This window comes from Coregonus lavaretus (assembly GCF_964263955.1).
Source record: "Coregonus lavaretus genome assembly, chromosome: 3".
In the NCBI taxonomy this organism is placed as follows: Eukaryota; Metazoa; Chordata; class Actinopteri; order Salmoniformes; family Salmonidae; genus Coregonus; species Coregonus lavaretus.
The window spans coordinates 68,967,517-68,992,101 of NC_139990.1; the positions used below are offsets into that span (position 1 = coordinate 68,967,517).

General features: G+C 44.8%; 1 protein-coding gene across 1 annotated transcript in view; it reads right to left on the bottom strand.

The window, feature by feature from the left end:
- The window catches only part of LOC311119166 (glutamate receptor ionotropic, kainate 3-like), a gene marked incomplete at both ends in the record, with an annotated part of 126,966 nt that overhangs the window by 25,559 nt on the left and 76,822 nt on the right, over positions 1 to 24,585 (bottom strand). Inside the window, 8 exons of the mRNA XM_084157717.1 lie at positions 260 to 373; positions 4,859 to 4,966; positions 6,373 to 6,516; positions 8,066 to 8,236; positions 11,226 to 11,279; positions 15,132 to 15,313; positions 15,632 to 15,889; positions 21,495 to 21,668. Of these exons, the coding sequence (XP_084013843.1) occupies positions 260 to 373; positions 4,859 to 4,966; positions 6,373 to 6,516; positions 8,066 to 8,236; positions 11,226 to 11,279; positions 15,132 to 15,313; positions 15,632 to 15,889; positions 21,495 to 21,668 (1,205 nt within the window). The remainder of the gene's footprint in view (positions 1 to 259; positions 374 to 4,858; positions 4,967 to 6,372; positions 6,517 to 8,065; positions 8,237 to 11,225; positions 11,280 to 15,131; positions 15,314 to 15,631; positions 15,890 to 21,494; positions 21,669 to 24,585) is intronic.

A 24,585-nucleotide genomic window follows, 5' to 3' on the forward strand; every position in this document is an offset into this window, starting at 1 on the left:
TTTACTGTTAATATTTATTGTTTATTTCACTTTTGTTTACTATCTACTTCACTTGCTTTGGCAATGTTAACACACGTTTCCCATGCCAATAAAGCCCTTAAATTGAATTGAAATTGAATTGAGAGAGAGAGAGAGAGAGAGAGAGAGAGAGAGAGAGAGAGAGAGAGAGAGAGAGAGAGAGAGAGAGAGAGAGAGAGAGAGAGAGAGAGAGAGAGAGAGAGGTATTTCAGGAAGGGCTGATCAAAGTCAGCTGACCTACCAGGATTGTGGTGATGACCAGGGAACGGTTGGCCAGCGAGTCGGTGATGTTCATCCCTTTCCGCTTGGGGACCTCGGTGATGTTGAGACCTCCGGACGCACTCCACTTCCCCACCTGCGGGAAGATGAAAAGCGTGTAAGTGTTCGACTTCACCTCTCTACTGCGGCAACTCGTGACCCCGACTTCCCACAAGCCCACCATGCTGCATTAGCGCCCACCGGGACACATATCCATTAGCTGATTGGCTGTGTCACCTCTGGACACACTATACGCCATGAGGTTATTGGGAGAGGTTGTGCAAAGAGGAAGTGGTGGGATGTGGAGGCAGGCTCTAAAAGAATTGACATTGTAGGAGAGAGAAGTCTAAGAAGGCAAATCGTTCTGTTGGGAATTATGGAATTATGATGGATATGTTTCACTTCATCCTGGTGTTATGTTTGGAACATAAATAATATGCAAAAAGTTGATTTTTTTTCCAAATGTAATCGAATTTAAACAATATGTTTCAGTAGTAGTCTCTAAGATTAACACAAAAACATTGTGTTGTGTTCTGCAACTTTTCCGTATCAAAAGATGTCAGATTCTCCAAACTGTCACCTGTCACCCCCTCTGTTGGCCTTGTTCTAAAAATACCAATACCTTATGAATATCATAGCTTATGAATTGTTGAAATGAAGAGAGAGCACAGCCTTGTTCCACTCCTACACTACTACAACAAACATTATTTTCACTTGCAACTTTTCTCTTATTACATACACACAATAGGTAATTGGAGCACTTTTCTGAATGCAGGAAAAGAGGATAGGTTGTTAGTTTCTGTGTAGTATGTGTGTGACCATGACAGAGAAAAAGTGGGAGAGCAATCAAATACAATTTCTTGATCAATGTCTTCCATTTAGACTTCCATTTAGGCTTCATAATCTCCTCCTTTCGCTGGTTAAAACACGTACAGAAACCAGAGCATTAAAAATAGCAAACTAGATATGCATCCTAGCGTGATTATCATATGGCTATTTCAGGTCTGGTATCTTTGCAGTTTTGTGCCCTTAGGAATGTAGCAAAACACAAATGCTACAATTAATTTGGAAAAGAAAGCCCAGCATGGGGTTGTCGGCAATGGAAATATAAAAGCTTGATAATGCTGGCAGAGAAGTTCTGCTCTGAGTAATCTCACTAAGATAAATACAAAAAGATTAGAGCAAATAAAAGGAGTTGCACACGAGTAGTGCCCTCCGGGCAAAAAAGCCCATTCCATACTGTCGTGACAACTCTGGAACATATCATTATCATAATATAGTCAGTCCTGTAGACTGTCGGTAACGATCTAATTTTGCAAGTCGAGTTCGCAGTCATTTGCTATCCCTACTCTCCTCCCCCCATCCTCCTCTCGTTCTCCTTCTGCGTAACTACCAAAGTGCCATTTAATATTCACAGGGCTGGCTGGCACTTGAGGTGGATCCGTTTAAAGGTACACAAACACGCTGCATTGCAGCCAGCGTGAAAAACACCTGATAAAGTCCTTCTGTCTGACCCACTGAGGAGCATATGCTTGAATTTGAAAAACATATTAGTTACAGCTTGTGTGAAACAGTCCAAAAAAAAGGACTACGCAACTGAAGAGAAGATCTGCTTAAAAAAATATCCATGTCTTCCACTCTGCATGCCAGCCCAGTCTTACTAATTGTGGCCAATTAACTCAATTCATTAAATGTGTATAGCCAAAGAACCAATTCAAAAGTGATTTACTCGTGCAACTCCTCTTTTATATGTCAGTGAATTTGCCACTCTGACTGGAAACCTTTCCTAATTCCAGTCTCAGCTCAAACTCGGGCTAATATTCAATTAGGGCAGATTAGGCCTAAAAAGTCCCTATCTTTACAGGCTCGAACAGTTAGCTAAAGCCGATTCCACGGATATAAAGAGACAAAATCCTGCAATCCATTGAGTACTATGTGATATGTAACATGTTTGAGACCAAGGATGGAGAAAAACACACAGTAGGCCTATATACAGTGAGGGAAAAAAGTATTTGATCCCCTGCTGATTTTGTACGTTTGCCCACTGACAAAGAAATGATCAGTCTATAATTTTAATGGTAGGTTTATTTGAACAGTGAGAGACAGAATAACAACAAAAAAATCCAGAAAAACGCATGTCAAACATTTTATAAATTGATTTGCATTTTAATGAGGGAAATAGGTATTTGACCCCCTCTCAATCAGAAAGATTTCTGTCTCTCACTGTTCAAATAAACCTACCATTAAAATTATAGACTGATCTTTTATACAGGTAACGAGCTGAGATTAGGAGCACACTCTTAAAGGGAGTGCTCCTAATCTCAGCTTGTTACCTGTATAAAAGACACCTGTCCACAGAAGCAATCAATCAATCAGATTCCAAACTCTCCACCATGGCCAAGACCAAAGAGCTCTCCAAGGATGTCATGGACAATATTGTAGACCTACAAAAGGCTGGAATGGGCTACAAGACCATCGCCAAGCAGCTTGGTGAGAAGGTGACAACAGTTGGTGCGATTATTCGCAAATGGAAGAAACACAAAATAACTGTCAATCTCCCTCGGCCTTGGGCTCCATACAAGATCTCACCTTGTGGAGTTGCAATGATCATGAGAACGGTGAGGAATCAGCCCAGAACTACACGGGAGGATCTTGTCAATGATCTCAAGGCAGCTGGGACCATAGTCACCAAGAAAACAATTGGTAACACACTACGCCGTGAAGGACTGAAATCCTGCAGCGCCCGCAAGGTCCCCCTGCTCAAGAAAGCACATATACATGCCGTCTGAAGTTTGCCAATGAACATCTGAATGATTCAGAGGAGAACTGGGTGAAAGTGTTGTGGTCAGATGAGACCAAAATGGAGCTCTTTGGCATCAACTCAACTCGCTGTGTTTGGAGGAGGAGGAATGCTGCCTATGACCCCAAGAACACCATCCCCACCGTCAAACATGGAGGTGGAAACATTATGCTTTGGGGGTGTTTTTCTGCTAAGGGGACAGGACAACTTCACTGCATCAAAGGGACAATGGATGGGGCCATGTACCGCCAAATCTTGGGTGAGAACCTCCTTCCCTCAGCCAGGGCATTGAAAATGGGTCGTGGATGGGTATTCCAGCATGACAATGACCCAAAACACACGGCCAAGGCAACAAAGGAGTGGCTCAAGAAGAAGCACATTAAGGTCCTGGAGTGGCCTAGCCAGTCACCAGACCTTAATCCCATAGAAAATCTGTGGAGGGAGCTGAAGGTTCGAGTTGCCAAACTTCAGCCTCAAAACCTTAATGACTTGGAGAAGATCTGCAAAGAGGAGTGGGACAAAATCCCTCCTGAGATGTGTGCAAACCTGGTGGCCAACTACAAGAAACGTCTGACCTCTGTGATTGCCAACAAGGGTTTTGCCACCAAGTACTAAGTCATGTTTTGCAGAGGGGTCAAAAACGTATTTCCCTCATTAAAATGCAAATCAATTTATAACATTTTTGACATGCGTTTTTCTGGATTTCTTTGTTGTTATTCTGTCTCTCACTGTTCAAATAAACCTACCATTAAAATTATAGACTGATCATTTATTTGTCAGTGGGCAAACGTACAAAATCAACAGGGGATCAAATACTTTTGTCCCTCACTGTAGCTATCCACACATATTGTTTTTTAAAGTGTCTTTCATGCTGGTTTTAGCACACTACTCAGCCTCAGAGATGTGCAAACACAGGAGCAGACCCAGCACAGCAGAAAAATTAGATATGGAAATAGTTTGGCGCATTGTGGTTGTTCCAGCCTGGAGCTGCAGTGATATTCTGAGCTGACGTCCTAGCTATTATACAGGCTCAAACCGGCTCTGCCATACGGGAGTGCTTGAGGAAGTCATAATGGCACTTATCTTGAGTTTATGTTTCCATAATGTATGAAAACCCATATCACCACAAAGCCGTTATAGTCCGCAGGGTGCTATTCTGCCTTTTAAAATAACACAGGAAGTTATTATTCTCCTCCTTCATTACCAACTTTTGACTTCCTTTTGTGGGTAAATCAGTGAGGTTTATACACCTCATTAGCAAACAGCATTTCGGGCAACAACTCGAATTACGATTAGAGACTTGCAATTAACACTTTAATGTCTACCCTCATCCAATTGACTTTATGATCCATTAACGTATGCTTATGTTTGAACAGCCCATTGGCTTCCTTGTTAGGAGGTAAACGATACTGTCAAATGGAGACCGTTGTGCATTATTTGTTCCATATTAAAGAAGAAAACTGGAATGGATTTCAGATTTTTACTCTAGACGATGTAACAGGGGATATGCAAAACAAATGTTAAGTCCTAAGAGAAAAAGAGAGTATAGTGTATTGTGGAGGGTATAAATAAACCTTTGTATGTGTAAAATATTAACTCACCAGGGTATGGTCTTATTGTTGTGCTCCTAAAATAAGCATGGATTTTACATTTCCATTCATGTCCTCAGACTGAGTGAAAACCTAAACTATTATGTAACACTACACTTCTTTAAGGTGTGGTTAGTTTGATAGTTGAAGTCATTGTGGTCAGAATGAGGTGTGTCAGAATGAGGTGTGTTACCTTCTCCAGGCCCTCCTCTTTCAGGCTGATGATGTCCAGGTCAAAGTCTGTGCGGAGGCCACTGGTCCTGTTGAATGACAGCCTCCCCGTCAGTCCTTCCCAGTGAGACTGCAGAGAAACACACACAACCACACATAAACACTCATTCATTAAAGCATGTGAATACGCACACATGTAAAAACACACACATGCTTGCACACACCATGGCGGAAAGGCACACACACACACACACACACTGGGCTGCATTTCCTTTTTAATTACATTTTACATCCCAACGCCTCAGACACATTTTCCCCCAGACCACAGTGTTAATTAAAGACAATCTCCTTCGCTTGATTCCACACAAGGGAGAAAAAAACACATAACTGCCCATCATTATGATCCACTGATATGCCCCCCCCCCCTTCCCTCTCTCCCTCCCACCAGAGCCCTCCTCCTGTTTCTCCGCGCTCACAGAGAGGTGTCTGTTACCCCTGGCAATGATGGAGCTACTGATGGAGCTATGGAGCTAACGCATTCCCCTCACTGATACTCCAGGCTCTGGCCTTGTGATGTTCAGTACACTGGGCGCCGTGGCACCATGGCATCATGTTCTACAGCCTTAATCGGACTATTCTGAGTCACAGTCATCACACACTCTCTTGTGAAATGAAACAAGAGCTGATTATACGATTTGCCTGTTTCAAACAGTCTTATTGTGAGCAGAGTGCACAGAAGGTCGCACCAGTTTCCCTTTTCAGTATAAATAGGACACAATGACTCACTGTGAGTTTTGCCATCTGTAAATAGGATATGAATACAGGGAATTTAGCTGGAGAGATTACATTAATACAGCTTAGAGTAGTTGATTACTGTGAGACACCGTTCATGAATAAGAGTGTCACGACTTCGGCCGAGGCTGCCTCCCCTCCTTGTTCGGGCAGGCTTCGGCGTTCGTCGTCACCGGAGTACTAACCACTGCCGCCCCAATCATCATCACAATTGTCTTGTCTTGTCAATCCAATCACACACACCTGGTTCCTATCCCCTAATTAGTCAGTGTATAAGTGTTCCCTCTGCCCCCTTGTCCTTGTGGGTGATTGTTTATTGTGGAGGTTAGTGAAGCTCGGTGGAGCTCGTGTATTTTGTATCGACGGGAGTATTTTCCTGTGTGCCTTATATTTTCCAGTGCACCTGTTTTGTGCCCAGGAGTGTGTTTGACGCATTTCTGCGTAAACCTGTATTTTGCGGATTGAAGCCTGTTATTCTGTGATTTACCCTCCTGCGCCTGACTCCTTCAACACCACCTCATCACAAAGAGATTTATCCAGATAACATTGCCTTTGTCTGTAAAAATGTATGTGCCATGATTACACAATGTTTCCTTCTTCTCCAATTGTAATTGCATTTATGAAATGGATTCAGAGACAATTAGTACAGCATCCATATTAGGAAGTCGTCAGTTGTCAGAGTTTTGTCTGCTGCACAACATATCAAACATCAACATCAGATGAAAACAAGACGCTCAGCATCACCTCTTTGATGAAGTTCATGAAGCGCCCGCCGAACCTCCAGGGTTTGTGGCGGTGGCACTGCAGCGAGTTGACCGTCATCTGTGGTGCGTGCTGGTAGGAGATGGACACGATGTGGACCGCGTCGTACGTCAGAGCAGCATCTGTCTGGAATAAAGGGGGACATTATTTCAGCTGACGGCTGTGGACAATGGGAGTCCACTTCCTCAGCACCCGTAGCAGCAAAAGTGTTTGAGAAAAAGCTAAGCTAACAAAGGGAAATCAAAGCGCTCAGATTTTTCTTATTTTCCAGATAGCATGCCCCGAGAAAGTGAGCTCAATTCCTTTTGTAAATATGGATATGAAGCTTTCCAGGCGAGTAAGACCAAATTAAAGGCAGCCTACCTTGATGTTTGTATCACCTAGATTTTATCTCATACGGAGTTCCGGGAGCAATTAAAAGTGAGTACTACACGGAGAGAGCGCACTCCTTTCCATAAAACCCCTCCTTCTCCATACAGAAATAATGAGACCTGTGAGAGTGCCGTGTGGGTGTATCTGAACCCCAGTCAAATCCATTAATAGATAAACAAACAACGAGGGATTGCAACAATATAATATTCATATTGAATATATCACATGCATGTATAACTCTTTATCTTCCATTAGCTACGCTCGCTTATTAAGTTAGAGCATAAAGGGAGGCTTTATTGGAATATCAGGGATGGGATTTGTGATTATTGGATTTAGACCATTGTGATGGGATTTGAGAATGATTATGAGCTCCCCTGAATACATTGAATGAATTAGTTCAGAATTTAGTAGACTGTGACCATCCTGCTTCCAAGTGCTTCTTATCTGACATTATGTTACAAAAGTATCACCATTGTCATTATTATTAGCATCATTGGTGGTACGTAGCAGTAGTAGTAATAGTAGTAATACTGTTACTAATAGTAGTAATATAGTGGTAATACTGTTACTAATAGTAGTAATATAGTGGTAATACTGTTGTTGCTATTAGTAGTAATATAGTGGTAATACTGTTACTAATAGTAGTAATATAGTAGTAATACTGTTACTAATAGTAGTAATGTAGTAGTAATACTGTTACTAATAGTAGTACTATAGTAGTAATACTGTTATTAATAGTAGTAATATAGTAGTAATACTGTTACTAATAGTAGTAATATAGTGGTAATAATGTTACTAATAGTAGTAATATAGTGGTAATACTGTTGCTAATAGTAGTAATATAGTGGTAATACTGTTACTAATAGTAGTAATATAGTGGTAATACTGTTGCTAATAGTAGTAATATAGTGGTAATACTGTTAATAGAGCTTGAGACTATAATGTTCTATCTGCATTTTTTTTCAAAATGTAGTTATTGACATAGCCTTGTTCTGTTCAATGTTCTCTAGCTATATAGTACTCTAAATACCTCAATTTATGTTGTTACATTCAAAAGAATACAAGATAAAAAAAATTGCTTGACACCAATGAGAGTTCGGAATGATTATTAGTAGTAGTGGTGGTAGCAGTAGTAGTTATCATACATAGGCCATGTCCTAGATCTGTTGGTAAAAATGTTGAGAGCAGGGCTGGTGAAAGACACAGGGTATATAGATATCAATATGATTTTTAAAGTGTCTTTCATGCTGATTTTAGCATACTATCAGAATCAGAGTTCCACAACAGAAGACCAAAAACATACCGTCATTATCCCCTCCAGGAGGCCCGAGTCGGGCTTGGGAGGTATCTGCCTCTCTTGGGACCACTTCTCCACGATGGACGCCACCTGAGGGTTGTCCACGTTGAGGATGCGGAAGCCAGTCATGTTGACGCCACAGAAACGGTAGGGCTCCAGGTCGATAGCCATGAGGTCCTTCAGAAGAGAGGGATGAAAAGAGAAAGAGAAAGGCGAGAAAAATAGATTATCTTGTTTAGCTTTAGATGGCTGGGATTGGGGCCTCGCTGTTACTGTTAGAGAAGCATTTAGAGAAGCTGATTTGTGCTCCCACAAAAAGAGGGGATAGATAGGGTGGTAAATGGGAGATATATTAAAGTGAAATAAAGGATTGAGCTTTGAGCCATCTGGAGGATAAGGGTATGGTGTTTCAATTGTAGTGTGTGCCTCAGTCAATATAACCAAACACAAGGCTTTGGTGTCAGTCTCTCTGTGTGGTTAAAACCATTCACTAAGCCTCATTCACAGAGGCATTTTGGTATGATAGGTAGGTTCACTTAAACTACCAGATGTAAACCATGTTGAATGGTTGACCTTAAAATGGCATTACAAATTGACTTCCTCCAATGTAATGCAACCTGAACCTTCATGACTATACACAACCCCAACTGCAAGTATAAATGGAACACATTCATGCAAATTACAATGATACAGAGAGACCAGGTAAAACTGTGCTTTGACTCCTTCATTATGTCTCAAAGGTTTGCTTAGCTGGTCGTTGTGCAGAACTAAAACCTGAAGGCATGACATTTAACTTTATGTTCTGCCGCTGTGGCTTATCCTAAATATTCCCTGAGTAAATGAGGCAGACGACGTTCACCGCCTAAAAGGGGAACCACTTAATCTGCTGGATCTAATTAATAATGCAGCCGCTACGGTCCCTCTGCAACCCATAAGCAAACACAGATTTCTCTGAGCAACTGTAATTTCTAGGGCATCCATCCCGGCTCAAGTGTGAAGTCACATGTCGACACATATCGTGTTGGAATGGGCCACGGGGCCTCGGAAAAGACATTTGGAAGAACATAATAGATATTTCATTAGCACCCTGTGGGGTTAGTGCTGGGGGAACGGGAGTGTGTAAGACACACGCTGACGACCGCTTGCCGCCAGATACACAAAATGTTACTTTTTTTCTCTCCACAAGCAGTAGGGTTCATATGGCACTAAATGTTTTACCATGGAGGATCAAAGAAAGTCCCTGTCGTACTAAATACCATTTGTGGGAAACCATTTTCTTCAGGTTATGTGCACCAGGTTTATTGCGAAATATACAAGGTCCTTCAAAATAATGTTTTGACATGAAATTGTGATGTTGTAAATTATCTTATAACTCAAGCACACATTCAAACAGCCATTAGAAGATTGTGAGTTGTTGAGGGCAATGTCAATCATTGCGAGGTATAACATATCCAATAAAATACATGCAGGTAATGGATTTGAACTAAACATGCAACATTTATGAGAGTTGCATTCATCTTTGAATTCAGTTACTTGACTGGGAAAACAGAATTCTGAAAACTCAGCAGTTGTCAATCAACATTAGCCTTTATACAGTACCACACATTCTGTGCCTCTGTGCCTTCAGAATGCTCCATATACAATACACTAATACAGGAAGTACAGGAAGGTGGGAAACAATATTCTCAGCACAGTCTGAGTCTATATTTTATATAATATTTGAAGTACTCAACCATCAATAACTCAACCAGTTTCTCTCACACTTGGTTGAGACCTACACAGTGTGACAACAGAGACAGTTTTGGGTACTATTAAAGCGTTTGTTGTGATGGGCCTACACAAACGACGACGCATGGCAGAATGCCATTGCCATGCTGCCGAGCATGAAAGATGACACGCGTCACGCCTGGCCATGTATGTCATATTGTATTATCACAACAGACTGGCTAAGTCCATCATGCTAGGGTCTGTCATCCCATCCTCCTGATCCCCAGTTTGAGTATGTGTTTGAGTGTGTGTTTGCGAGTGTTTGCGAGTGTGTGTGTGAGAGAGAGAGAGAGAGAGAGAGAGAGAGAGAGAGAGAGAGAGAGAGAGAGAGAGAGAGAGAGAGAGAGAGAGAGAGAGAGAGAGAGAGAGAGAGAGAGAGAGAGAGAGAGAGAGAGAGAGAGAGAGAGAGAGAGAGAGAGAGAGAGAGAGAGAGAGAGAGAGAGATCTGTCCAATAGGAACACATACAGCATCACCAGCACCATCACCATGGGGACCACTGTATTAATCCTGCCCTGTCCTTTTGTCACCAGACAGAAAGATGAAATCTGTGCTGCCCAGCCTTGTACTCTGCTGGGATCAGTGGACAGACTGGCCACAGGACACAATAACAAACCCGAGGGAGGTCGTCGTCTCCTACTAATGTGTTTCTGTATTGTGAGTTAGTGTTTCTGACGTCCTCCAAATTCAATATGGCAGTACGGGATATTCAAGGTGGAACTGTGAATAGTTTGTTGATGAAAGGACACAGGATGTGCATATGAAGTATAACCCTTGAACAAAATGTCTTACTCTTAAACAAAAGTCTTACTCGAATTGTGGTGTGACTCAAATTTTGTAAAATGGAAAACACCTGTGCTTATTCTGAACAAAATTACATCTAGCTAAAAGGGGCCATTAGACTACAGCACTCAAACGGTGGCAAGGACAAGGCTGCACTACCTGAAAAATGCTTGTGCATGTTTTACAATCAAAACACTAATGTGTTAGTGTTCATTCAATATGTCTCACAATGGGGGATAATGTCCAAAATAATCAGACATAATACACAATAGGCCTAATCAGTAATCTACCTTCCCTCAAGACTTATTGTAGGTTATCTGCATGAATACGTTTCCTCTATCAAACTCTCAAACAACATTCTCTATCATCTACTTCCAATCTGCTTCCTTTGTACTACCTCTTCAAAGACTAATGTTGACTTTAACAGCGAGAGAAGTGTTTACAGGTGGCGGAGTATTGAAGACTCCATTACGCTGCCAGCTCGTCAAACAAAATTGGTATTGTGGACCGGATCCAAACCCCCATCGGCAATTAAGCACCATTCATCAAAAAAAATCAAACGGTGAGGAGATGGGAAAGAATTTGACTCGATTTGCATTAGCAAGCATTGTAAATTACCAGAGTGGTGAAGATGTAGTGGTAGTACTCTGTCATCATTCCCATCGTCTGGGCCTGTAGGGGAGAGAGAGGGAAAGATGAGAAGGGGGAGGAGGAGGAGGAGAGGAAGAGAGAGGAATGGAGAGACAAGACAATGAAGAAGGTCACTGTGTCACGCTGGGGTAATTTGCAATCAATATCCGCAGTCAAAACAAAAAATGGCAAACAAAACGCTGAACGCCATCGAAGCTGTTTAGGAGCAATGGAAGAAAAGCCACAGGTCTTAATGAGTGTATTGACCATCGCTGTATGTCTCCGTCTTTGCCAAGTTCGTGCTGCTGTTTTTGTTGCAATTATGGTGCCACATGTGACCCTTAGATAATAAAGTAAAATCAAGTTGTGATTCTACGGTGCCAGAGGGCTTTTTTGACACCATGCATTTAAAGGGTTTGCAATTACTCTGATCACGTGATTCCCTCCCTGGAGAAAGGGAGCCTTCAATCAAAGAAGTGAGCAGTAATGTGTTCCTCCTATCCTCCTATTGCACCATCCCCCCATCACGACCACCACTTGTTTCACTCAATCTACATTCAAATATTCTACATTCCCATGGCGGCAGTATTTCCTGTTTAATTGTACCATCTGTTGTGAAGAATACCCAAGGTTATGCAAAAAAATTGCAGTGTTTTTTGGAAGTGGAAGTCTCTTCTCCATTTACTGCACCTACCGACTACAAAGAAAATTCACGAGACTATAAATGCTATGAGATGTCAGAAGGGAAAAATATTTCCAACGACAATTTTTAGATATAGGATCTCCACTATTGTTGGATGAATACCAGCCTATGGAAAGTATAGTGGTTGGGAGTATAAAGATTGTATGATTTTATATATATATATATATATATATATATATATATATATATATATCAGTGGAGGCTCCTCAGAGGAGGAAGGGGAGAACCAGCCTCAGTGAAATTTCATAAAAATTAAAACATTAGAAACATAAAAAAGTTATGCTTTTTAGATAAAACTATACTGAATATGTCACCAAGTAATTGATTAAAATGCACTGTTTTACAATGAAGGTCTACAGTAACTTCAACAGCACTGTCTGGGGTAGCACCATGGTGTAGCCGTAGGAGAGCTAGCTTCCGTCCTCCTCTGGCTACATTGACTTCAATACAAAACCTAGGAGGCTCGTAGGCCTCACCCCCTTCCATAGACATACATGGTAATTATGACCACTTCCGGAGGACGTCCTCTAACCAATCAAAGCTTTTGCAGTATGAACTGACATGTTGTCCATCCAATCATTGAAATAGGATCAGAGAATGAACCTAGTGTGTTGTTTTGGGATTGTGCCACAGAGTATTATGGGGGTGTTTATTATTAACTTGAATTAATCAGTCAACATAATAGTGATGACAGATGTGAGTAAATGTTTTATAAGGCCTACAGTTGCATAGGCCTGCATGATGTGAACATGCATAAAGCAAGCTCAGCCCTGTGAGTTCTATTGTCTATCAGTTGCTGTCTATGTGTCTGGGTAGAGGAAATCCTCCTCCTAATCTAGTCTAAATATAATTTATATGAACAAATATAAGGTAACTGCAGTTTGACAGCGTTTTCATCCCCCCCAGGGCCAGGAGTTTTTTAAAACCATGTGACCTGATTAGGAAAAACTGGTCCCATCATAGCCCATATAAAACCTTTTTACAACTGATGAATCACTGTCATACCTTATAGGGTCCAGAGTTTTCCTAGTTAGGTTAACATATATGGAAAAACTCCAGGCCCCAGGGGGTAAAAATTGCCCCACCACTCTTTGACCTATGGTGCCACCAGTCTGCTTGCAGTTGTCAGTTATCGTCAGGTATGTGGATGATCAGGGATTTCTTGGGCTGCTTTGATGTGTCAAGTGGGCGAGATGCGCAGTCTGTTATTGACTTTATGAATTGTGAGATGTCTTAGTTTAACTTCATAGAGAAACTCGTTGTCCAAACCTACGATGGCGCAGCTGTAATGGAATGTATCTGCTATTTGTATTTACAGCTAAGTCCCCTACTGTTCCCTGATTTAAGAGCTGAACTCTCTCCTGACATGAACTGAAGCCACATCTCATGTGCCCGGTCATCCACTGGCACATTTAATGTTTCCTCTCCAAGCACTGTGAATACCCTTATCAATTTTCGCTCTTTACTGTATGTAGAGTCAATCACATACACACAAACAATCACATTATTACACATCAATGATTTTACTCCTTGCTTGGACTAACTCATTCTTAGCTCTTTTGTCTAACTGTGTAGTGTGTTGTGTTATTGTTTTTTGTCTTCCCATTCAAATCCTGTCCTGCACTGGTCAAGCCTCTGAACACCTCAACTCATGCCACATACCCTCATTCAATCACTGCTGTGATCCCTTCCCAATACTGTGTAAGTAGCCCTCTCATTCCCATTCCCCATAATATTGTACTATAATTGTCTTTATTAAATGCTTTATGTTAAAATAATTAGTCTTTGAAGATTTTTGAAAGACACTTTGTCGTCTCTGTGCGTTTAAGTCACCAGCCTCCACTGATATATATATATATATATATATATAACCTGCACTTTCAAAGTCACATTAAGATGTGTGTTTTGGGTCCCTCACCTGACACCAGCCTCCACTGATATATATAATATATAACCTGCACTTTCAAAGTCACATTAAGATGTGTGTTTTGGGTCCCTCACCTGACTCTACTACAGCCTCATCAACCTCATTTCATTGGCCTCCATCTGTCCCTCTCTCCCCCGGTGGCCGAGACACTTAAAGAAATGAGACAAAAAGTGCTACCAGGATGGAACCGTCGCTAAAGGGGTCAGCGCTTTTTAAGAGACACCTGGGATATAGCTCTGGGACAGGTCCAGACAAAAGGTCTGGTCCTGCCATGTTTTCCATTTATTTTCTCTACACCTTGAGGGGGGATCAGATCTGACGAGGGGAGGTTGTTTTTAGGTGAGAACACCAGACAGGCTGCAGAGTGCAAACAGACAGGTAGAAAGCAGGGCCTTGTGGGAAGGCCAGGGACTATCAGCAAACTCCATATCAAAGTTCAAACGTAGGGTACTGCAGAAGTCTTGGAGTAGTGTTATTCATGTATATTTTTAAAGAGGCTTTAGAAATACAATATATATATTTTTAAGCAACCTCCATTATCCACCCAAGAGTTGCTGAATATCTCTTCGTCCTCAGAAGCGTCATATCTAACAGAAGGGGTATGATGCATAAGGCAAGCAATCTTTTGAGTATATTATTGTGTTTCAATCATCAGCAACTTTTTACAACATCAAACATAAACTGAACTACTTATGTCAAAATGCATTTGGATTACATTCTTCAAAAGCCATTCTTTGCCTCAAGAAGACATGTCTCCTCATCACATACTGTAAGTGATAAATCTGTGATGGTCTATATTTTGTAGTTTATTGGTCTGATATGCATCCGTCACCACCGTATGCAGATTACAGTGGAAGATACATGAGCCAAATTCAGCCATTTTCATCAGAAACCACAGTATGTGCTTCAATATCAATATTAAAATCAACAAAGTGTTCCTGGTGTGCGAGTTAGAACATCAAATAACAGCATTTCATCTGTAGTGTAAAAGGCAATAAATATCATATCAACCAAAATAAGCACAGCAAAACACATAATACTGGCTTTGAAAAACAGATTTACATAACTCAGTTTTGACACTGTTGCAATTCAGAATGGCTCAAAGCAGAACGATTATTTTCTAACACAACATTACCGCTTTATAATAAGCCCAATTCCAGAATGTATGTCAACGTAGAATATGAATTTGATATTGTCTATAGCGTCAATCAGTTACATTCTGTCAGCTCTGGACAGTGCCAGGCAGTGCCTGTAAGGCTCTCACCTGTTTAAGGATCTGTGCAGCCATTTCATGGCTGCAGTCAAAGATTATGCGAAACTCCCGTCCTCTCTTCATCTCCTTGAGGAGAGGCCTGGTGTCCTCTCCGTCAAGAGGGAGCTGGCGAATCTTTAGCCTGATGTTATACCTGGAGGGGGCCATTATCAGTTCCTGTAGTCTAATAAGACCTTTAGGAAACAAACATCAGAAAGCTAACAACCACGCACAACATCATTCAACTGTCAACACACACATATCAAGAACGTTTAACAAAATGAATATTCTGCTTCTAGTAAAGTGTAATTTAGCTGTTTGGTGGTTGATGTTACACATATCACATTTACCAGACAAAAGTATCACAATTCAAAAGTATATACTGTAGAGTATAACAAACCCTGCATTTCCGGAAAGCTTTGTATCACTATGATTGGACTTAAGCTGATCTTAGTACTACGAAGCTTTCGGGAAACTCACCCCCCATTGGTTAGAAAATGTCATACTCCCACCTGTACTGTCATCGTATACGACTGTGGCGGTTTTCCACTTGAGGAACTGCACCAAATCCAAGATGCCGTAGCTGAGAGAAGAGTAATCCGGGTACAGATTGGCGTAAAACGTGTCCCTGTTGTCCATAGGGTGATGTTTCCATCGCACCTGGATGTGTGGCACTTCCAAAGCATTGCAGATGGACTGGACGGCGTTTGAGGATGAGCTATGTGACGGCCCAAATATTGCCACGACACCTAAAGACAGTTGGTCACAGGCTAGAATGGCAAGAACAGAGAGAGAGTTAACTCTAGGAAAGACAGCATATCACATGTCATGACGCTGTCAGGGCCGTGTAGAAATGGTGTGGTGTGGAATCAGGTGCAGAAGCAGATTGATAGTCCAATAATCTTTACTGGAAAGTGCGAGGCAATAATCCAAAAACAGCCAGAGGCAAAACGCACACAGGCGTAAAATACAAGCGCGCATAAACAGGCGCGCAAAACTCTTCTCAACCGAGAAGTAAGCAATACAGTAGAGGCGTACCAAACACAGGTACGAAAATGACACCTAACACGAAACAATTACACACAACACTACACTAACAACAAGGAAACTAAATAGGGTGCTTAATTAGACATAACACAAGACAGGTGTGGCTAACAGACAAAACTAGTCAAACAGAAAACATAGAGCGGTGGCAGCTAGTACTCCGGAGACGACGACCGGCGAAACCTGCCCGAACAAGGAGGAGGAGCTGCCTCGGCCGAAACCGTGACAGTACCCCCCCCTTGACGCGCGGCTCCAGCCGTGCGCCGACTCCGGCCTCGGGGACGCCCAGGAGGGCGCGGCGCCGGGCGCGTAGGATGACCACGATGGAATTCGGTCATCAGGGACGGATCCAGAATATCCCTCCTCGGCACCCAGCACCGCTCCTCCGGACCGTACCCCTCCCACTCCACGAGATATTGGAGACCCCCCATCCGGCGTCTGGAATCCAGGATGGTCCGAACAGTGTACGCCGGAGCCCCCTCGATCTCCAACGGGGGCGGAGGAGTCTCCTCAATCTCGAAGTCCTGGAGTGGACCAGCTACCACCGGCCTGAGGAGAGACACATGGAATGAGGGGTTAATATTCTTGTAATCAATAGGTAGTTCTAACCTGTAACACACCTCATTCAATCTCCTCAGGACTTTAAAAGGCCCCACAAACCGCCGACCCAGCTTCCGGCAGGGCAGGCGGAGGGGTAGGTTTCTGGTTGAGAGCCAGACTCGATCTCCAGGTGCGTACACTGGCCCCTCACTGCGGCGTAGGTCGGCGCTCGTCTTTTGTCGACGTATGGCACGCTGCAGATGGACATGAGCAGCGTTCCACGTCTCCTCCGAGCGCCCTACCCACTCATCCACAGCGGGGGCCTCGATCTGGCTCTCATGCCACGGTGCCAGAACCGGCTGATACCCTAAGACACACTGAAAAGGGGTTAGTCTAGTGGAGGAGTGGCGGAGAGAGTTCTGTGCCATCTCGGCCCAGGGCACATATCTCGCCCACTCCTCCGGCCGGTCCTGACAATATGACCTCAGAAACCTACCCACATCCTGGTTGACTCTTTCGACCTGCCCATTGCTCTCCGGGTGGTAACCCGAGGTAAGGCTCACCGAGACCCCCAAACGTTCCATAAATGCTCTCCAGACTCTGGAGGTAAACTGGGGGCCTCGATCAGACACTATATCCTCGGGTACCCCGTAATGCCGGAAGACGTGAGTAAATAGAGCCTCAGCGGTCTGTAGGGCAGTAGGAAGACCCGGCATGGGAAGGAGACGACAGGCCTTAGAGAACCGATCCACAACGACCAGGATGGTGGTATTCCCCTGAGAGGAGGGAAGATCGGTAACAAAATCCACCGATAGATGAGACCAGGGTCGCTGTGGAACGGGCAGGGGCTGTAATTTACCCCTGGGCAAATGTCTGGGTGCCTTACACTGGGCACATATTGAGCAGGAGGAGACATAAACCCTCACATCCCTGGCTAATGTTGGCCACCAGTACTTCATACTAAGGCAGTGCACCGTCCGGCCAATACCCGGATGTCCAGAGGAGGGCGACGTGTGAGCCCAATAAATCAACCGATCCCGGACCTCGAGCGGGACGTACGTCCGACCCACCGGACACTGTGGAGGACTAGGGTTGGTACGTAACGCCCGCTCGATCTCCGCATCGACCTCCCACACCACCGGTGCCACCAGACACGACTCCGGTAGTATGGGAATGGACTCCACGCACCTCTCCTCCGCGTCATACCGGCGGGACAGAGCATCTGCCTTCCCGTTCTGGGACCCAGGGATGTAAGTGATCTTAAACACAAACCGGGCGAGAAACATAGTCCATCGAGCCTGGCGAGGATTTAGTCTCCTAGCGGCCCGAATATATTCCAGGTTACGGTGATCGGTCAGAATAAGGAAAGGGTGCTGAGCCCCCTCAAGCCAATGCCTCCACACCTTTAGGGCCTGGACTACGGCTAACAGCTCCCTGTCCCCTACGTCATAATTCCGCTCCGCCGGACTGAGCTTCTTAGAATAAAAAGCACAGGGGCGGAGCTTAGGTGGTGTACCCGAGCGTTGAGATAGAACGGCCCCAATACCGGCCTCGGACGCGTCTACCTCAACTTGAAACGGTAAAGTGGGATCCGGGTGCGCCAACACCGGAGCCGAGGTAAACAGGTCCTTCAGTCTCCCAAAAGCCCTGTCCGCCTCAGCCGACCACTGCAAGCGCACCGGACCCCCCTTCAGAAGAGACGTAATGGGAGCTGCCACCTGTCCAAAACCCCGGATAAACCTCCGGTAGTAATTCGCAAAACCCAAAAACCGCTGCACCTCTTTAACCGTCGTTGGGGTTTGCCAATTACGCACGGCGGACACTCGGTCCACCTCCATTCTCACCCCTGACGCAGACAACTGGTAACCCAAAAAGGAAACTGACTCCTGGAAGAACAGGCATTTCTCAGCCTTGACATACAGGTCATGCTCCAACAGTCTCCTCAATACCCTGCGCACCAGGGCTACATGCTCGACCCGAGTAGGGCTGTACACCAGAATATCATCGATGTACACCACCACTCCCTGCGCCTGCATGTCCCGGAAAATTTCATCTACAAACGATTGGAAGACTGATGGAGCATTCATTAACCCATATGGCATGACGAGATACTCGTAATGGCCGGAGGTAGTACTAAATGCTGTCTTCCACTCATCGCCCTCCCTAATGCGCACCAAATTATATGCGCTCCTGAGGTCCAATTTTGTGAAGAACCGTGCCCCGTGCAATGACTCCGTCATAGTCCCAATCAGCGGAAGTGGATAACTATATTTAACAGTCACCTGATTGAGACCGCGGTAGTCAATACACGGACGCAGACCTCCATCCTTCTTCTTCACAAAAAAGAAGCTCGAGGACGCGGGAGAAGTAGAGGTCCGTATGTATCCCTGTCTCAGAGACTCGGCAATGTAAGTTTCCATTGCCCTTTTCTCCTCCTGTGACAAAGGATACACATGGCTCCGCGGAAGCGCGGCTCCTGTCTGGAGGTCTATCGCACAATCCCCCTGTCTATGAGGTGGCAATCGTGCCGCTCGGGTTTTACTAAACACGAGTGCCAAATCCTCATACTCAGGAGGAATGTGCAGTGCGGACATCTGGTTCGGACTTTCCACCGAAGTCGCCCCTACGGAAACACCCAGACATAACCCCTCACACTGAGCAGACCACCCTTTAAGAGCCTTCTCTCGCCACGAAATAGTAGGATCATGGGTAGTCAACCAGGGAAGCCCCAGTACCACCGGATACGCAGGAGAGTCAATCAGATAGAGTTGAATCATCTCCTCATGACCCCCCTGCGTCATCATCCTAAGTGGCGCTGTGAGCTCCCCAATCCACCCAGATCCTAACGGACGACTATCTAAGGCATGTACGGGGAAAGGCTTATCGACTGGAAGGAGGGGAATCCCTAACTTAACACAGAATTTACGATCTATAAAATTCCCAGCTGCGCCTGAATCGACTAGCGCCTTATGCTGGGAACGAGGTGCAACCTGTGGAAAACAAACAGGTAATGTAAAGTGGACGACAGAAAGCTCTGGGTAAGTAGGGCGCCTACTCACCTGGGAGAACTTCCCACTGTATGGCCTGCCATCTCCCTCCTCAGGGAACCCTCCCCAGCACCTAGCCGCGGTGTGCCCTCCGCGGCCACACTTGGTGCAGGAGACTGCTCCCCTCGGGTTCCTTCCTCTTTTCGTTCTAGCGCCAGCCCCTCCGAGCTCCATCGGACTCGGCTCGGAGGTGCTGGAGGGTGGAATGGGAGGCCCCCATCTGGGACGCCCGCGGGTCGTGAGTAGGTTGTCCAGACGAATAGCCATGTCCACAAGCTGGTCAAAAGTTAAAGTAGCGTCCCTACACGCTAACTCCCTGCGGACGTCCTCCCTAAGGCTACACCTAAAATGGTCTATGAGGGCCCTCTCATTCCACCCCGCGTCAGCCGCTAGAGTCCGGAACTCCAGTGCGAATTCTTGAGCGCTCCTCATCCCCTGTCGGAGGTGGAATAGACGTTCCCCCGCCGCTCTTCCCTCTGGTGGATGGTCAAAGACCGCACGAATGCGGCGGGAGAACTCCGCATAGGTGACTGTGGCGGAGTCTATTCCCCTCCATTCGGCGTTGGCCCACTCCAACGCCTTGCCGGTGAGACAGGAGATGAGGGCGGAAACGCTCTCGTATCCCGAGGGCGCCGGGTGTATAGTGGCCAGGTAGAGCTCCACTTGCAAAAGGAAACCCTGACACCCGGCAGCGGAGCCGTCGTACGCCCTCGGGAGCGAGAGCCGAATCCCACTGGGTTCCGGTGGATGAGTAGGCAGGTTCTCTGGTGGTGATGGAGCGACCGGTGGGGCTGTGGGAACACCGCTGATCTCCCAGCGCCGAAGAGTGTCCATGACGCCCTCCAACGCGTGCCCGATCCGATTGATGCGATGTTCCTGTCCCTGGAGACGGTCCTCCACGCTGTCGACTTGTGCTCCTGCTGATTCCATCGAAGTGGTGTGTAATTCTGTCAGGGCCGTGTAGAAATGGTGTGGTGTGGAATCAGGTGCAGAAGCAGATTGATAGTCCAATAATCTTTACTGGAAAGTGCGAGGCAATAATCCAAAAACAGCCAGAGGCAAAACGCACACAGGCGTAAAATACAAGCGCGCATAAACAGGCGCGCAAAACTCTTCTCAACCGAGAAGTAAGCAATACAGTAGAGGCGTACCAAACACAGGTACGAAAATGACACCTAACACGAAACAATTACACACAACACTACACTAACAACAAGGAAACTAAATAGGGTGCTTAATTAGACATAACACAAGACAGGTGTGGCTAACAGACAAAACTAGTCAAACAGAAAACATAGAGCGGTGGCAGCTAGTACTCCGGAGACGACGACCGGCGAAACCTGCCCGAACAAGGAGGAGGAGCTGCCTCGGCCGAAACCGTGACAGACGCTCAACAAGTGAGCTGAATAATGTATTTGGTGAATCGTCAAATAAATGATATATGGATAATGGTTTTGTTCACCACAAAGCAAAATTGTTGTTATATGTCTACTAGAATAAATCCTGGTTTCAAAGTGCAGTTAACTAACATCAAACAAAATGCCACTATTAAAAATCTATAACAGCCAAGTATATAATAACGCACTATGAGTTAGACTACTGAAACCCCTTGCCAGAAAGACTTGCAATAAACCTTTAGGTTGGTTTGTTATGTTCTGCTGTCGTCCAATGGCCTTGCTTCCATCCATTCCACAGTGTGGCCATTGGCCACAATCCCTGGACAAACAAAGTGCATGTCACTCACCTTTTCTCGACGCTTCAAAACTGTCGTAGATATTAATCCTCTGTATGTCATAAGTTAACGTCGTGTTGGGCAATAAAGTCCTGTTTCTGTTGATGTTGTTCACTGCAAATTTAAAGGCAAGCTCCTCTGGGCTGACGAGCGGCACCGGTCCCTCTGTTTGTTCGAAAATCCCCCCTGAGAAAAGGAGACAGTCACATTAGCTCAAGGCCAACTGGTCTGGAACACAGTTGTCTGAAACTACCACCAACATTCTTAAGGGGTTTTGCAACACTGGCAGTGGACTGGATTGTGTACATTAGAGCCGGCATTAGATTTGCTCTGTAAACAGAGAGAGAGCCCCACTCCATTTCAGGGAATGCTGTGAATACCAACAGCAGCTTTGAAATCTGCTGCAGTAATGGAAGAGAGTGAGGAGAGTGGAAAGGAGACAGAGAAAATGGCTCCATCAGAACAGGAGCTCAGCTTCTTCTCTACTCCATTAGGGTGTCATTTTAGTTCACATTAAAACACAGGTGGATCAGATAACTTGGAGTAGGTACTAGACTACTCAGGTATAATAGAAAATATTGAATTAAATCACTATTACTATTACTAAATTGAGCATGTTGTATTTAGGGCCCTTGGTATTATAGAAATGTCTTATTGTATCAGTTAGATATGAGGAGCATAACACGTTTCCATGTAAAAAAACCTCTAACTAAATACGATCAACTTTCTCTTGTTTTTCATTTAAAAACACCAATTAGAGGGCCTCCCGAGTAGCGCAGTGGTCTAAGGCACTGCATCGCAGTGCTTGAGGCATCACTACAGACCCATGTTCGTTCACAACCGGCTGTGACCGGGAGTCCCATAGGGCTGAGCACAATTGGCCCAGCGTCGTCCGGGTTAGGGGAGGGTTTGGCCGGGGGGCCTTACTTGGCTCATCACGCTCTAGCGACTCCTTGTGGAGGGCTGGGCGCCTGCAGGTTGACTTCGGTCGTCAGTTGAACGGTGTTTCCTCCGGCACATTGCTGTGACTGGCTTCCGGGTTAAACTGGCGGGTGTTAAGGAGCATGGTTTGGCTGGTCATGTTTCGGAGGACGCATGACTTCGCCTCTCCCGAGCCCGTGGGGGAGTTGCAGCAATGAGACAAGATCGTAATTGGATATCATGAAATTGGGGAGAAAAAGGGGGTACAAAAATAAATAATAACTTACACAACATGAGTGGGCATGTATCAAAATAAGGCTGAAAAATACTGACCAAAAACTTGGCTCCGATCGATACACCTTCCCATCAATATTTCAGTGTTTTGCTTGGAGACAGAATCAGCACCAGTGGCCTACAGATATCCCCCAACAAGCCACTGCAAGTGGTCAATGGAATCACAGACCTCTGCTGCTACAGTGCCTTCAGAAAGTATTCACACTCCTTGACCTTTTCCACACGTTGTTGCGTTACAAAGTGGGATTAAAATGGATGACATTTTTTGTCAACGATCTACACAAAAAAAACTCAGTGGAAGAAAAATTCTAACTTTTTCTTATTATTAATGGAAAATAAAACACTAATATATCTTGATTAGATAAGTATTCAACACCCCGAGTCAATGCATGTTAGAATCACCTTTGGCAGTGATTACAGATGTAAGTCTTTCTGGGTAAGTCTCTAAGAGCTTTGCACACCTGTATTGTAAAATATTTGCAGATTATTCTTTTAAAAATTCTTCAAGCTCTGCCAATTTGGTTGTTGATCATTGCTAGAAAGCCATTGTCAAGTTTTTCAATACATTTTCAAGCTGATTTAAGTCAAAACTGTAACTCGGCCACTCAGGAACATTCTTGTTAAGCAACTCCAGTGTATATTTGGCTTTGCTTTCTATGTACTTGTCCTGCTGAAAGTATGAATTTGTCTCCCATTGTCTGTTGGAAAGCAGACTGAACCAAGTTTTGCTCTAGGATTTTGCCTGTGCTTAGGCCTAACTCTCTTCCGTTTATTTTTATCAAATAAGTAAATAAATCCCTAGTCCTTGCCGATGACAAGCATACCCATAACATGATGCAGCCACCACCATATTTGAAAATATGAAGGGTGGTACTCAGTGATGTGTTGTGTTGGATTTGCCCCAAATACACTGCTCAAAAAAATAAAGGGAACACTTAAACAACACATCCTAGATCTGAATGAATGAAATAATCTTATTAAATACTTTTTTCTTTACATAGTTGAATGTGCTGACAACAAAATCACACAAAAAGTATCAATGGAAATCAAATGTATCAACCCATGGAGGTCTGGATTTGGAGTCACCCTCAAAATTAAAGTGGAAAACCACACTACAGGCTGATCCAACTTTGATGTAATGTCCTTAAAACAAGTCAAAATGAGGCTCAGTAGTGTGTGTGGCCTCCACGTGCCTGTATGACCTCCCTACAACGCCTGGGCATGCTCCTGATGAGGTGGCGGATGGTCTCCTGAGGGATCTCCTCCCAGACCTGGACTAAAGCATCCGCCAACTCCTGGACAGTCTGTGGTGCAACGTGGCGTTGGTGGATGGAGCGAGACATGATGTCCCAGATGTGCTCAATTGGATTCAGGTCTGGGGAACGGGCGGGCCAGTCCATAGCATCAATGCCTTCCTCTTGCAGGAACTGCAGACACACTCCAGCCACATGAGGTCTAGCATTGTCTTGAATTAGGAGGAACCCAGGGCCAACCGCACCAGCATATGGTCTCACAAGGGGTCTGAGGATCTCATCGCGGTACCTAATGGCAGTCAGGCTACCTCTGGCGAGCACATGGAGGGCTGTGCGGCCCCCCAAAGAAATGTCACCCCACACCATGACTGACCCACCGCCAAACCGGTCATGCTGGAGGATGTTGTAGGCAGCAGAAAGTTCTCCACAGCGTCTCCAGACTCTGTCACGTCTGTCACATGTGCTCAGTGTGAACCTGCTTTCATCTGTGAAGAGCACAGGGCGCCAGTGGCGAATTTGCCAATCTTGGTGTTCTCTGGCAAATGCCAAACGTCCTGCACGGTGTTGGGCTGTAAGCACAACCCCCACCTGTGGACGTCGGGCCCTCATACCACCCTCATGGAGTCTGTTTCTGA